The 14,969-nt window shown below is 46.5% G+C and overlaps 1 protein-coding gene across 2 annotated transcripts in view; it reads right to left on the bottom strand.

The window, feature by feature from the left end:
- Window positions 1-9,133: 9,133 nt before the first annotated feature.
- Window positions 9,134-14,969, bottom strand: part of PSD3 (pleckstrin and Sec7 domain containing 3) — a 140,452-nt gene continuing 134,616 nt past the window's right edge. The window contains exons 16-17 of one of the 2 annotated variants that reach the window (XM_056324301.1): window positions 11,974-12,086; window positions 9,134-11,167 (exon numbers count right to left, since the gene is read on the bottom strand). In XM_056324301.1, the coding sequence (XP_056180276.1) occupies window positions 11,979-12,086 (108 nt within the window). In that variant the 3' untranslated portion in view covers window positions 9,134-11,167; window positions 11,974-11,978. Of the gene's footprint in view, window positions 11,168-11,946; window positions 12,087-14,969 lie in introns of both variants that reach the window. The other variant, XM_056324300.1, reaches the window with a different exon arrangement.

A 14,969-nucleotide genomic window follows, 5' to 3' on the forward strand; every position in this document is an offset into this window, starting at 1 on the left:
GCTTCAGGGACTCAAGGATCAAGACTTCATTTCAGAAGAAGTCATCAACGCAAATTTAAGGCTACACCTCAAATACTGAATGGCTTGGTGGATGGGCAGCTGGGTAACTCCACCCTCATAATAACACATGGATACAGAAACATTTGCAAATAATAGGTTTAAAACACATGCAGAGGAATAACAAAGCCTGTAACTAAACTAAGGAAGTCAGTACAGGATATTCTTGAGGCAACTACCACTGTTTATGTGGGTTCCCACATCCCATCTCCAGAGCACTGAACACAACAGTTAATGCATCAGTGGCAAGCATTGCCAGGGTGTTGATTATTCCCCTGCCCTGCTCTGTCTGAAGTCATGAGAGAGATGTAGGGTGCCACAGCACACATCTGTAAAGCCTCCTCCTGCTTCAGAGAATATGCTGGCTTCTAAGAAGCAGGGGAAACAAAACCCTAAAAGACCACTGCCAGAGGCCAAGCCAAGGAAGTTCAGCTGTGTCCCCTGGCAGGATGAAGGAGGATGCCAGAGCTGGCATTGTACCAAAACCCCTGGGAGGGCAGACCCCCTGCTTTTCCTTCAGCAGCTGCCAGGCTGTAGCTGTAAAGCAGGGGTCTTCAAACTACGGGCCGCGGGCTGGATACGGCCCCCCAGGGTCCTCAATCCAGCCCCCGGTATTTACAGACACCCCCGCCCCCCCGCACCGGGGGCTGGGGGGGGGGGGAACCAAGCAGCCGCAGATGGCTGCCTGCCACTGCATCCGCGCCGGCCCCCTGGTTAAAAAGTGTGAGGACCCTTGCTGTAAAGGGTAGCTGGGGCCGTTTTGTCAGCCCCTGTTCCTGCAAGCACAGGTACTGCCTCAGGCACCCACCCCCGAGCCAGCCCTGTGTCCCTGGCTGCATCCAAGAAGGGCTTTCCCCTCGTTTGCCAAGGTTTCCTTTCCTGTCATCCTTCATGCTCCAGGGCAGGGATAGTTGAGACAAAGTATGTGTACATAGGACCAGGATGGGTCCTACTGAAGGTGGTGGCAATCACACTTGCTGTACAAAATAAACGAGACAAAGTTTGCTGCTTCAGCTGTGCTCCTGGTCTTCCCTGGACAAGTGCTGCAGGACAGAAGGAGCACAGTGGCAGCAGGAGTATAGCACAGCCCAGGGCCAGCCTTGCAGACTCCAGGAATCTCTGACTCCACTGGAACCACTCCAAAACCACTTGAGGATTCTTACATCTTCCCTTGCAGCTCTCTCTCTCCTCCATTCAGTCTCATCACAAAGCAGGGCTTCCAGTGGGTGGATTAAAACAAGGGATATTGGTGCTGCCCAGCCATACTCTCTGTCTCTGACCCAGCCTCAGAGACAGGTAGCACCACGCAGCTTGCAAACACCTGAGGACAACTGGAGACAGACAGGGAAAGGGGCTGCAGTGACCCCAGGGCTGCAACCAGGCTGTTGCAGAGGTGAACACAGCACAGGGGAATGCCTGCCAGCTCCCAGGCTCTGTTCGCCCTTCTCAGTCAGAGGCTTATTAGCACTGGCCACAGCACGCTGGATCTCCTTACTCCCAGTGAGCCTTTCAGGTGGCCACCATCATTCCAGAACCTCTGGGTCCAACTGCCTTCTGCTGCCATCACCATTGGCATCACAGGGCAACATTGTCAGAGATGTCTGAAACAGCTGGACTAAGGCACCAGCCAACCATGATGTCCTACCACCACCAGATATGAGGTCTTGTTTCCTAAAAAGGCTTCCATACAGCAAGCACTGAGAGATCACAGCCCAAATGGCACTGCTGGTGAAACATATGATCATACATCTTTAAGAACTGCTCCGTCTTTTGTGTTGGCTTCCCCACACACACCATCCTTGCCCCATTTTTGTGGGCTAGCCAATTGTACAGCTAGAAAAATCAGTAAAGGTGCTGCTAAGTCCTTGGAAAAGCCTTCATGTGGCATTTTAGATGGTCACATAGAAGAACCAGCCCTACAGCATCTTGCTGGTGGTTGCTGGCATCCACGTGTAGCAGGAAAAAAAACTGAGGTGTTTTTTTCCCTACCAAGGAGGGAGCCCAGAAATGCATGTAGCAAAGAAAGGCACTAAGCAATGGTCAAAAGGTAGTACCACAGAGGGAAAGCACAGCAGCATGTGGTGCATGAGACCCTACAAGCTGCTTATGAGCTGCTGTCAGTCCTTGTAGCCAGTGCGCATGTCTGATTTCAAATGTCTCTTCTGACCTCTCTCCTGCAAAATTCATGATGGAATTAGACACTGATCGTTCATAGTTACAGGTCTTCCTCTTCCAGTGCCCCAGCTGGATCCTACCCTGTGCTTCTCCATGACTTTTCTGCCTGCCCCTAAGAACAGAAATTAATACCTGAGCTGTGAAGTAAAAATGGTCCCCAAAACCAACAGAGAAGTACTAAGAGTCCCCAGTCACTACAACTACAGAGTAATATAGGTGAGGCCACATTAGTATACACAGTGAACTGTCTTCAAATTGTACTATCACTGAAATTTAATAAGCTGAATGCTCCATTAAATGCATACAGATAGTTTGTTGCTGTTGAATTCCCTGTCCAGCTCTTATTAATATTTTGTGATGTAAGACTCTGCACAAGCTAATAAATTAGAAGAGATTACAACTAATTGTTTTTTAAATGGCTGAGATAGAACATACCTCTATAGATGCATTCACCCCCTCCACTGCCACCTGTTCATGAAAAAATTTGTTGCAAGGGAAAGACAAACAAACCGAAACCATAAAATCTGAAAGAATACAAGTCATGGCTTTGCTAAGGTTGTTACATTTCACACCAGCCTCAGTTCAAAATGTTTTTACGCACAGGCATTCGCCAGGGCTAAAACTGCATTGAAGCCAAAGGAGTTGAAATAATTCAGAATCACTGCAGCCAAAGTATTGTAATAAAATATTTCTCCAAGAATGGAAGTGGATTTAGGCAGTGGTTTGGAAGCACCTGGTTCGTTTTGCTTCTCTGCCACATTATTTCCTGCATGATCCTCCAGGACATAATAGGATGTGTACCTCATAGCATAGTCACTTTAATGCAACTTCCAGTGCATTCATGGTGCAAACTGAACAATGCTCAGATGAAAGATGGATGTACTGCTTTGTTTCAGGTCCAGTAACACCTTTCCAAGAGATGGACTAGGCATCTGACTACAGTAATGTCTTAAGTCACCTAAACCTAAACTAGATTTGTATCATACAAAGGTTGTGGGTTAGCTAGGTGTTTGCATATTGCCAGGATAAGAACTAAGGTAGTTGAGCACAGGAGGAGCCTCAGATGTAGTCCTCCAAGAGCAATGGAGACAACATTACATCTGAGAAAGCCAAAAGGTCTCCCTGGATGCAGGGGGAAAATGAGCAGAAAGAGCCTCCTTTTCACTGCTCACGTGGCAACCTAGCAGGGCTGTCGCTCACCTGAGCTGCAGCAGACCCCTCCACTCGAGCCACCATCCAGGCTCTTGGGGCAATTTACATGCTACACACACATCCCCAGGGCAAACAGTGACTCTTGTCAGCATGTAGCCACAAGCGCCAGATATTTAGGCACTGTCTGCTTCATTATAGCATTATGGGGGTGAAAACCCAGGACATTCCCCAGGTATTATCTCTGCCCGGCCGTTGTACTGTGGATACAGCCCACCAATTCCTGTTCACCTGTGAGGCTTTCCAATATACTGCCTTGTTGGGTTGACGTTTATGGGTGTGTTGAGCTGCTGACAGACATCTGCAGTCCCACCCCGTTCAGGAACTTGCTGTTGATTTGGCAATACCTGATTAATTGCAAGAGGGAGATGGTATTAGCTGCAAGCTATCAAGGGTACATCGCCCACAGAGAGACTGAAAATCATGCATATAGAGATCTCTCCAGTGACAAGCAGCAGGATGCCTCTCATGCAGCCTTTACAAACAGCCGAGCATGGGCTTATACTGATTGTTTCACCACCATGTATTTTTCATGAGTTTGGAAGAAGGTTTGTTACAATGCAAGAACGAGATCTGCATACCTGTTCTTTGGGTAAACCAGTGAAAAGTTAGTTCAACGTGCTGCCAGCAGGAATAACATAACCATCTATTTTCATAGCCAAGGGCAAAAGGAAACTCGGGCAGCTTAAAGCCCAGCAGGTCCATCCACCCTGAGCAAATTCACCCAGAGACTACTGTGTAGCTCAGAAAAAATGCAATGCTCTGTTCTGGCTATCAGCACCATTGGCTCACTATTGTGAGCAGTGCCTCTGCAGTCTCTGGAGATAGGCAAGAGGCAGGACAAGAGGTATGATTGTGTTTCTGCACTCTCTGTGAAGGAAACCAGAGGCGTAATACTGTGCCTGAGCATGCTGTCCTGTAATGGTACTTGAAATGCCCATGAGTAGGGACATTGAGAAAACTAGAATAGGCATTTAAGGCTAGGGTCAGAGCAGATGCCCAGTACTGAGAGAAGTGGAGAGCTCAATCAGTTTAGCTCTTCAAGAAGCAGCCAAATAGGCCATGATTACAATGCAAAAGCACCTCTGTGGGAGAGAAAATTCTAGATCCTGAAAGGCTGTTTAATCAAGCAGAGAAAGGTGCAATGGGAAGCAATGGCTGGAAATGGAAGTCAGATATTTACACTGCATTTAAAAACATTTGTAAAATTATGGAGGAATTAACCATATGATGGGAAGCATCAATGTCAGCGTCTTTAGATCCCTTCTGGGACAGCAAAGTTTGGCTCATCTGTGTACTGACATGCATGCACACTTATTGGGGCAATGCAGGGAAGTTTCCACCTGTGATGCAAGGCTAAATGGTATAATAGCACCGCCTTTGCACCTTTCACACCTTTGATTTCCTTCATGTTATGTTCCACGGGAGATGAGTGAGGCTAGACTGTTCAGTAGCACCGTTAACAGCAAGCCTCTGTTTTACTGTTTCTGCCCGTTAGAGGACTTTTCAGTTATACCATGCTATGTCCAGGGGAATTTTTGGTTTTATCTCCTCTCCTCCTTTTTTAAAAGGTAAAACCACCTCCTGGAGCCCATGAATCTTAGCCATATTTTTTCCCTTATGACTCTTTGCTATGCTTTCCACACTTCTGCTCTTAGGAGAGGAAACCTTCATTCCCAGTTCAGCCCTACAGTGTGAGAGAAGGACACCTTCAGCTAATCTACATCTAAGTGAATGTTTGTCAAGAGTATAGAATAAAGGTCTTACTGTGCAAAATGGCTCCTGTGGTAGCACTAATCAATACTTGTTTGATGGATTGCCTGCCAGGAGTCTTTCAGGCACATCATTTCAGCCGCTAGACTTTCTGCTTGCTCACTGCTTAACAAAATAAATAGAGATGAATCATGGTATTTAACATAAAACTCCAACTCAGAATCAAAGCTGTTTAAAATGCACAGTGGCTTGCCCCACACCATCCTTCCTTTCCCTTTGCTCAGGAAGAACGTTAAGTTCTGGCTCTTCTGGGGCCAGCATAAGGCGTGAATGATAACCACTTCACCAAGGACTGCCCTTTCCTCTGCAATCAGTGATTGCATTCCCAACACAGCACTCCATTTCTCGTTGCCCCCTGAAGCAGGAGCCAGTTGAGAAAGAAAGAATTGAGATGTATGCCTGCATGGCTGATGGGAGGATGATATTTCACATATGCCTGCCTTTGCTGCTGTGATGCAATGCACAAACTGTTCCCTCTGCTCCTGTGCCTATTGTGCTACTAATCCATGTGAAAGCTCTCACTACTGAACTGTCCCCATCTGCAACTGCATCAGATTTCAAACTACAAGAAGCAACAAAGAGCCAGGTTTTGCAGAACTACTTGGCTTCTCAGTGGTAATAAATAGGTGTCTGGCTCTCCAGAAATTCGTATTTTTATTCAGAACATGGTTGGTTGGTTTTTTTTTTATCTGGCTTTTAAACAGATAACACTTTTCTTGAAACCCTATACGCCTACAGCACAGTAATATCCTTGGAAAGGGTGAATAATCATAGCAGCAACTTTTTTTGGCCACAGAGGAACATCAAGCTCCATCTAGCAAGATCTTCACCCTCTTTTACCTTGCCAACCCCACCACCACCCTGTGGCACAACTCAGACAATAAGGTGGGAAGCTTGAAGCGATGTGGGATCCGTTTTCAGGCTCTGAGTAATGATTCATGATTTTCTGACACTTGACACCAGCAAAAGAACTCAAGGCTGAGGCTTGAGGCAAGGGATGGATACGGCGATGTCTCTTCAATGCACCTCCAGGTTGCCCTTGCCCCAACATTGTGCATGAGCCTCCTCTGCTGCCCACTCCCTCATTCCTCTGACAGCTGAGAGCACTTACCAGGCTCCTTTGAGCCAGGCTTCTTCACAGCACTGAGTTTCAGCTTTTTGCCACTTCACAGACCTTCAGCCCATTCTGCCTCTCAAGCCTTCCTGCAGCAGACTTCTCTTGCCTCTCGCCCAGAGCACAACCATCCCTTGGGCTGTGACAGCGGCTTTTGCATGCTGGCAGCAGATTTTGAGCTCCGCTGTGGCACATTTGTGGGGATCCTGCCTTTTTCCCTCCCTCCCCAAGGGCATCCATGGCCATAGCCACCAATTCCTCATCCCTGCCATGCCAGACAGGCCTGTGTGGCCACCCAGACAGGAAATGAGCTCACGCTCTGCCTCTGGGGAGCATTGCTCACTGCTGCTGTGACCTCTTTGACTCCTCCAGCAGCACCAGCGAGCAGCACCTGGCAGGGAACTTGCTCTGTTCCATCCACGGTGCAGGTCATGCACCACCTTCCCGCCCACCAGCTGAGTACGGGGGAGATTTCCCAACAGCCCTACACAGCTCAGGGCATCTGGGAGGACAACGCTAGCAGGATTGCTAACAGGGGGCCACCTGGGGACTGACAGCTGGAGAGTAAAGAAGGATGTACCCCGGTAATCTGGGCTCAGATGAGACATTTTGGCAAGAGAAGCATTTGCAGCCATGCACCAGCAGAGAGAGTCCAGGTAGCCAGGAAAGCCAGCAGGCAAATGGTGAGGAGTGTGGCAGCAAACAGCCACTGCACCCTCTTGCAGCTTGGGGCTTCTGAGCAGAGTGCTACATGCTGGCATGCTGTGGGGCAGCAGAAGCACACAGTACTTGGATGTTCTCGGGGGCATGTATGCATGCACAGAGCTGGGGGCAGTGGCGTTTTGGAAATAATCAGGCAGGAATCTGACTTGGAAAAGTCGGTGAGCTTTGGACAGCTCACCTCCACAAAGGGGACTTGCAGCTTGCAAGCTTTCCCTCTGCACCCCCACCTAGCCATCGCCAATTTCAAGGCAGGCAGTCTGTGGACACATGTAGAAAGCCAGTAAGTGTATAGCACCAGGAAAGATCAGAACAATGCACTTTCATCCTGCTGGAGTTCTTGTGTTGTTTTTGACAATGGTACAATTACCTTACGGCTACACAGCACATGTCAAGGATACACCACAGCAAGCGTGCCACATTTTTTTTCAAGTGAGAAGCAGTTTACCTAGGCACAAGGTGGATCCCTTGAAATCTTTCCATCAGGGCTTTCCTAGCTCAAATGTGTGGGAACCACAGGGTTATTTTTTCTGGAGCACCCTTTGCAAAAGCTGGGACTCACTGCACTAAAGTGCACAGCAAAGTCAGGCAACTCATCTGGTATGATGACAGCTTAGTGCCAGTAACAACAACCCCATCCAGCGCTTTGCAGATTGAGCAGTTATCAACAAGGTCATTTCTAGCCTTAAAACTGGGGACTATTTCTTGTTTTCGTTACCCAAGAAGAAACCTTGCACTTAAAATACTTTCTTACAGTTTTGGTAAATCCTTCCATTTTCAGTATCTTTGTCCCTTTAGCTTTGTTGTAATCTGAAATATCCGTATTTAATAATTTCTATGTTCATGAATTCTTTAAATTATACATAAAGAATTCAAAAGCAATCAGAGAAGAACCTGAATATTTAATACTAAAACTAAATGTTTTATGATTGCTTACAGAGTGAAATTAATAAGGAGACTTGGCCAATGCTGTATAATTTATACTGTGCTTAAGCAGGAAAACTAAGGCTAGTGCTCAGATTTGTTTGAAGCTGTGCTTTCCTTTTCTCAACTGGCAGAATGGAAGCCACTGCAAGGGCAGGGCTAACCTCCACCCTCAATCTAAGTAGCCCCTATTTTTGTTTATTGCACATAACAACAGCTTTAAGAACAGTTAACAGTAACACTGTTATGACCATGGGCAAATAACAGCGTGTCTGCTTTTTTGTCTTTATCTGTCTTTCCTAACTATTTTGTCTGCTAACATGCTCCACACTCAGCCACGATGTCCTGACCTATTTAATGGCAAAAAGTCTACTAAGCATCTTACCTCTGAATTTCCGTTTGGGTACAAACCTTTGGACCAAAGCCACAGTCTGGAGGTGTGGGAGGCTTACACGTTGCAGTACTCTGAACTCAGGTGATGATTTATTTGTCCAGTTCTAATGCTTGGCCAGAAACTGCGGTTTTGCACTGAGCTAAGAGAGCAGTACAGGTGCTAGAAGTGTTAGTCACAACTGCAGAGATTCAGCCAGTTGCAAAGTTTTCTCTAATGGCAATACAGAACTAAACAAGCTGAGAGCAAGAATGAAACATAAGACCAAGAAGGGATGATCTTCGTAACGGGATGAAGCTGTCAAAGTACTGAGGCAGCTAGAAAAGGGAGTGTGACACAAAGTGATACACTGCCTTTTCTGGGAGAAGGGAATTCACCCTCTCTATGTGCTCACAGATTCCTGGGTGAGCGCATTACCTGGGCTTTATGTGCTTCACTTTCCATCTAGAGGACAACAGTATGGGGAGAGGATACAATGTGATCTGGTCTGTTCACACAATGATATAAGCACTGAGCGGCACAGATAAGCAAGGGATGATATACTCGGATGAGATACTAAAAGTAGTATCAGCAACCAAATCTGGAGTTTTCTCACACCTATCACAGCCAAAAGAGGAACAGCAACAATGGCAGCAGCATTTTGGCATTCAAGGTGGGACACTGCAAGGACTGCAGAAACTCACCAGGCCTCAAGGAATACCTGCTGAGGAAATGTGGAATAAAAATTGTGCTTCAATAGGAGGTACCTGAATGGACAAGGAGGGACACAGTTCTTTTTATTCCTTCTCATTTTAATGTCTTTTGGCACAATCAGAGTCCCCAAGAGTGGAATGACAAACCTGAAAATCCCATTACATGGGGGTGGACTTCGTTTTCTTCATGTGTTTTTAAATCCATTTAGATGAGAGACAGATCAGAGCAAATTTACAGGGAAAGTTTCCTAGGTTTGGCACCCCAATGAATCTATAGTTCATCGCCCACCAAAGCTCAGTTCTCAGCTGACAAAAGCTGGTAGATGTCCTCTGCCTTTACCATCTGAGTGATCTTTCCTTGACCTTGCCAGAGCTGGGATCAATTGCCTCCACCGTGGTTTCACCATCAAGAATTTTTCAACTCAAACTCCTTAATGCTTGTGTCAAGTGGCTATTTAAACCCCTCAAATTCAAGGAATCAACCTCGGTGCATCAGAGGGAAAAGACTGTTCCTTTGACTGATCCCTTCTGTGACTCGAAGCCAAGCATACATTTGAACAAGTCAAACCATTCCCAGGGTTCATAAAACACCATGCCAGGCCTTGTGTGTTTTTCATTAAAGTCATACCAGTCTCTGAAAGCCAAGCAGTTTGCAAATCATAAGGATTAATATTTATTACTAATGAATGTACACAGACGAAGCCCCTGCCCTTGAGAGTCTGCTGTTTACACAATATGGGCAGAACTGGCATGCACAGATGCAGCTCTGGTCTTGGTCCGCTCCTGGGGAAGCTCGAGGGTGAAACCACCTTGGCTCCTGGACACAGAGGCAGATCATGGCCAGAATGGATCTGGAGCTGGCACCTCAACCTCCTGGTAGCTCCTACCTGGAGGACCAGACCCTTCTCTGTAATCGTGAGAGGCTGAGCCGCAGACTGCACAGTTCACACATGTAAGCCCCTGCAGGACTTCTCCAGCTCCTAATGCTTGGCAAGGAGGCCCTGTCAGTCAGACTGCACACTGAGCTAAACATCAAGACACATCTGATGAATCATAAGTGCAGCAAGAGTCCAGAGGGCTACAAAATACCTCTAGGGATTTGTTTGTGCCAGATCTCTTACAAAATTAAAGAGGAATTAGCTACATATGTGAGTCAAATTGCCGTGGGATTTAAAAAAGGGATTCAGCCTGCATGTTCAGATTTAGAAAAGGGATTCAGCTTGCCTTGCTCCAGAAGCTAGGCTGCCCAGAGGCCACCCTGCGTCTGAATCAGGGTGCCCACAAAGGTGTTCCGTGCAGTGCAGCTTACCCATTTTAAAGCAGTTACCTCACCTGAGGTGTAGCTATCCAGTCAAGCCCTTTGTGGTGGCATCAGCTCCCACATGGAAGTGGAGCAACTTCGAATCACAGTGGAGCACAGCCGTTACGTTCCTGAGAAGTGTCTCCACCCGGTGTGCGCTGTGGTTCCAAAGGTTTGTCAATTCATTTTACCTTCCTGACTGAGTGCTGATAAGCCCTGAGAGAAATTATGAGAAACCAAGTGAAAATTCAGTGAAGAAATGAGTAGTATAAACCAAGGGTGTCCACCATGACAAGCAGACACATATCCCAGGAAGGATACAACAGTTCCTAGTCTTCACATGCCAGGCAGTGGATGAGTGTGAGACTTAAGCAGCAGATTGCCTAGAAATTTCTTAAACTCCGCAGCTCCAGCGCTTCGTGAGCTGCTTGTGGTGTCAGCCAGAGGGACTCCGGTGCCCCAGGCTGGGGAAGGGCAGCATAGCCCACTGAAGAAAAGCAGTGTTCCTCAGAGGAGCTGTCACAGACTGAGCTCCCAGCTGGAGCTGGATCAGGAGCACATACTGTGCTGGCTGGCTGGGTCCTTCGCAGAAGAGGGTCAACATTCACCTGCAGCTGTAGCCCAGCATTTTTGGTCCTTCCAATAGCTTCACTGCACTCAAGAGGGTTATCTGCTCACCTGCAGGTGAATGAGCAGCTAGAGTTTATGCACCATGAGCACCTGCCTCTGTGGCTTCACGGTTCTTCTCAGCTCCCAAAGTTGAAGGTTCAGGCCATAAAACAGATCCAGCCAGGGATGGTCAGAAAACTAGCCTGCAAGGAGTTTGGAGAGAAAAAGAAAGCAGCAGCAATGGAAAACAAAGCTCACCAAGATTTCAGTGTACCAGGTCCCCATCATCTGCCTACATTTTGCCCACACACAGTTTAATCAGCATGCCAGGGAACCTGGCTCCCTGCCAACGGGAATGCAGATTCTGACAATTTGTCTAAAGTGCAGTCAGAAATTGCAGCTAAACAGAAAGAGCACTTCTTTTTTTGTTGTTATTGGGTTTTTTTCATGTGTGTGTGTATATGGGCTTCTTCCCTCCACACCCCCCAATCCCACCCCACCCCACCCCCGAAACAATTACAACCTCTTAACTGCCGCCCACACCTCAGTTGCCTGAGAAACGCAGTGTGGGTATGGCTGTGGTAATAGGGACTTGGGTTTTACACTGTGCTTGCTATCATCAGCTGGCTGCAAGGCCCCCACAAAACTGTCCCAGCAGGATGTTTTAGCTCAGACATGGAGAGTGTTCCCACCCCAGGCACAGCCCACTGCAAGCTCCTGCCACAGTGAGCATCTATTTGGATAAAGCCAAGGATGCAGTAACTGGCTGCCAGGGATGGCCCTGGCTCCATCCACCCCAGTCTCAGTACTTGTACTTACAGAACGCCCAGCACAGGGGTGGGATGGGATGGGATGGGATGGGATGGGATGGGATGGGATGGGATGGGATGGGATGGGATGGGATGGGATGGGAAGCAGTGTGTACAAGAGCTGGGTATCACATATGCACTTCAGGCTTGACAGAGGCATTCTCCACACCCACCCTTCTCAGCAGCATCCCTGTCATCACCTTGATCAAAACCAATTCTCAAATGATAGGACATGCATCTGTGCTGAAGACTGCACCCACAGTAAGTGTCCAGAACCACACATCTTGGTTAACAAGTCCTGGCTGGAATTACCCTGAAAAGAGAAAGTGTGCTTTTTTACACTAGACACCTGGGCAGAGAGGAGAAGGTTGCTCAAACCGACTAAAATTATTCACCTTCCCAAAGAGGTGACAAAGCATCCCTACCCTGCACTTCTGAACTTAGCATCAAAGGGTGAGGCAGATCAGAAAGATGATTTCTGGCTGAACAAAGACATTTTGGGGGGCAGGGGCGGCGGGTGGGGAGAAAACCACCCAAACTCATGTATTTTGAACAATCTCTGTATAGTGGTGAGGGGAAAATAGGCTTCAGAGTTTGGGTTTGGGCTTTTTTTTCCCTGTCCTTTACAGCAAAGCCATTCCCCATCCAGCTGACAGTGCACAGGCCTAGGGATGCTGCTGTCTTCCAAGCTACAAAGCACAGGACGGAATATCTATCTTGGCTAACTCTGAGTAGTTTTCCCTGAAGGCCAGCACACAGCACACTCTCCTGATCCCACCGCAGCCCTGACAGTGTTCAAAGTGCCTCTGCAAACAATGGGGGCATAAGAACTTTTCACCAAAAGAGCACTTGGACAAAGGGAGGCATTAGGCAGCCTTCACAGGTGGCTGTTCCTTTCTTATTAATGGATTGTCTTCTCCAAGTGATAACTGAATCTGTGTACTGTTCAATTGCCTCCCATACTTTTTTTCCCCAGTTTTGTTCAGTTTTTGTCTTGCCTCTGGTTTTCAAACAGTCCATGGTTGCTCTCCGCTTGGGCAAACCATCTTTTCCATTTTCTTTTCCACAGTTTTTAGTCCCTGGTGCTATATTCTGCTTTCTTCTGCAGTCTTCTAGCCATCTGTACAGTATATTTCACCTACATTTCAAGACTGCACAGATGAAGGCCCACCAGCGCCTGTACATGTTCTTTGAGAAAACACAATGCTTGTGCACTATAAAAGTCTGTCCCTGAGATTTTAATTCACAGACCTTTCCCAATACGTCCTTTTCACTGTTATTTTTGCATTCTCAAGACTCATCCTTTAAAAACCTAAAGATTGTGCTTGTGATCACTGGCAGAGTTCCTGAATAATTCCAGTATCTTCAAAGATTTTTACAAATATCCCTGCAGTTGTCTAAGTCATTAAACTTGCTGTGGCTGAGGCAAGTTAAGACTAGGCAGGAACTGTCCTGGAGCCTTTCTCCCCGTGTACCGTTACTTAAAGAAGCAACTCCCTCCATTTGTATTGCAAGACCAAGATGTAACTGACTTAGGAAACTACAGCATTTAGTGACTAACCAACACATTACTAAGAAACTGGTCAATCTATTAAGTAATCAATATAGTAATTTTCAAATAAACACACCACTATGGCTAATCTGCAATTATACTATTTCCTACTCTATTACACACAATTATAAAGCTGTTAATCTAACACTCCTAAATCTTATGAATCACACACATCTACTATTCACTTACAAATCCTCCATGTTTCCCACCCTACATGACCTACCACCAGGGTGGAAGTCTATCACTCTGCAGCTCATGCTCTCACACTGAGATTTTCAGACACAGACCTGATGGAAAGCCCAATGGGGAGTTCTGCCAGCTTGGGTTTGCAAGTCAGCATCACTGTCATCTGTACACACCTGCATTCTTCCTTTCAGAAGACTGCCTCGTCCTTTGTTCTTTACCTGATCTTCTACCTTACCTATCATTGTTTCTATTTCTGGAACAACTTTTTTTGCCACACTTATCCCCCTCTTTCTCTGCTCAAGTTCCTCCCTAAGACACAGCACATCCCTTGTTACTTGTTCCTCACTGGCCCAATTCAGCAATCTGTACCAAAGTCTGGTGTTTCTGAAGTTGTTACTGGGGCAATCTCAGCCTTATGCAGTATTCTTGATACCCCTGCCTGGGTACAGGGGGCCAAAACCTCCCCACAAATTGCCCGTTCATGTTAACAACACATGACCTTACACATTCTCCTAGGTAAATCAGTCTACTTAGCCTTGATTCCTCTATCTCATTCCAGTTAAGCTCCTTGTCTTTGTGTCTTATGGTCAAGAGCAGACCAACAAAACAAAGACCCACATCACCTACACACCTGATCTACTCCAAAAATAGCTTTGGAACGGGACTAGAAGAGATGCCCTAAAATTAACATTGAGAAACGTCAATTTAGCAGAAAACATGGAAAGAAAGAGCTGGAATATGCAATGTCCTGACAAACAAAAACCTGGGTTATCATATAATTCCACTTCAAACTCTACCTTAAAAGCTACTGTGTATTTTTGCCCTTTCCTTGCCGTTTAGGAGGCCACTGCAATACATTAGTGCTCTGCTGGGTAAGAACTTGCTTTGCATTTCTAATCTAGAGATACTCATGACATTTGCAGACCAAGCTGTGCTTTACTTTTGGGCTAAGTCACTCTCTCATGCTACATTATTTATAAATAGCCAAAGAGATGTGTACCTTCTGTGGACTGTGGAGGTTTCACCTGCATATACAAGCTAGCCTTTTCAGGCTCCCTTCACAATTGTATTCTGTACTTGGAAACCTGAACTGAAAATGGACAATGAAATGAGTATCAATGCATCTGTCTTTCACTTTGCACCTGTTCTGTCATTTTGTTCTAGTTTAATGCATTGTGAGCAATGTGACGTGACTAATGATTCCAGGCAGAAAATCACCAGAAAATGCTCAGCGTTGACTTTGTCAGCTAGGAAGACAAAATAGGAAAAGATGCGGTGAGTAGCACTGACATTAACATTCAGACACAGTAAAAATATTCATTTGGGCCACCCACTCCCACCCATCCTCACCACCACTTTGTTTAGTCTTTTCATAAAAGACATACTAATCCAGGATCATGCATTGGAACCAAAAACCCTGAGTGCTTTGAAGTAACCAGGATGGAACGGCAATGAAAA

Source organism: Falco biarmicus, chromosome Z, assembly GCF_023638135.1.
Source record: "Falco biarmicus isolate bFalBia1 chromosome Z, bFalBia1.pri, whole genome shotgun sequence".
NCBI classification, from domain to species: Eukaryota; Metazoa; Chordata; class Aves; order Falconiformes; family Falconidae; genus Falco; species Falco biarmicus.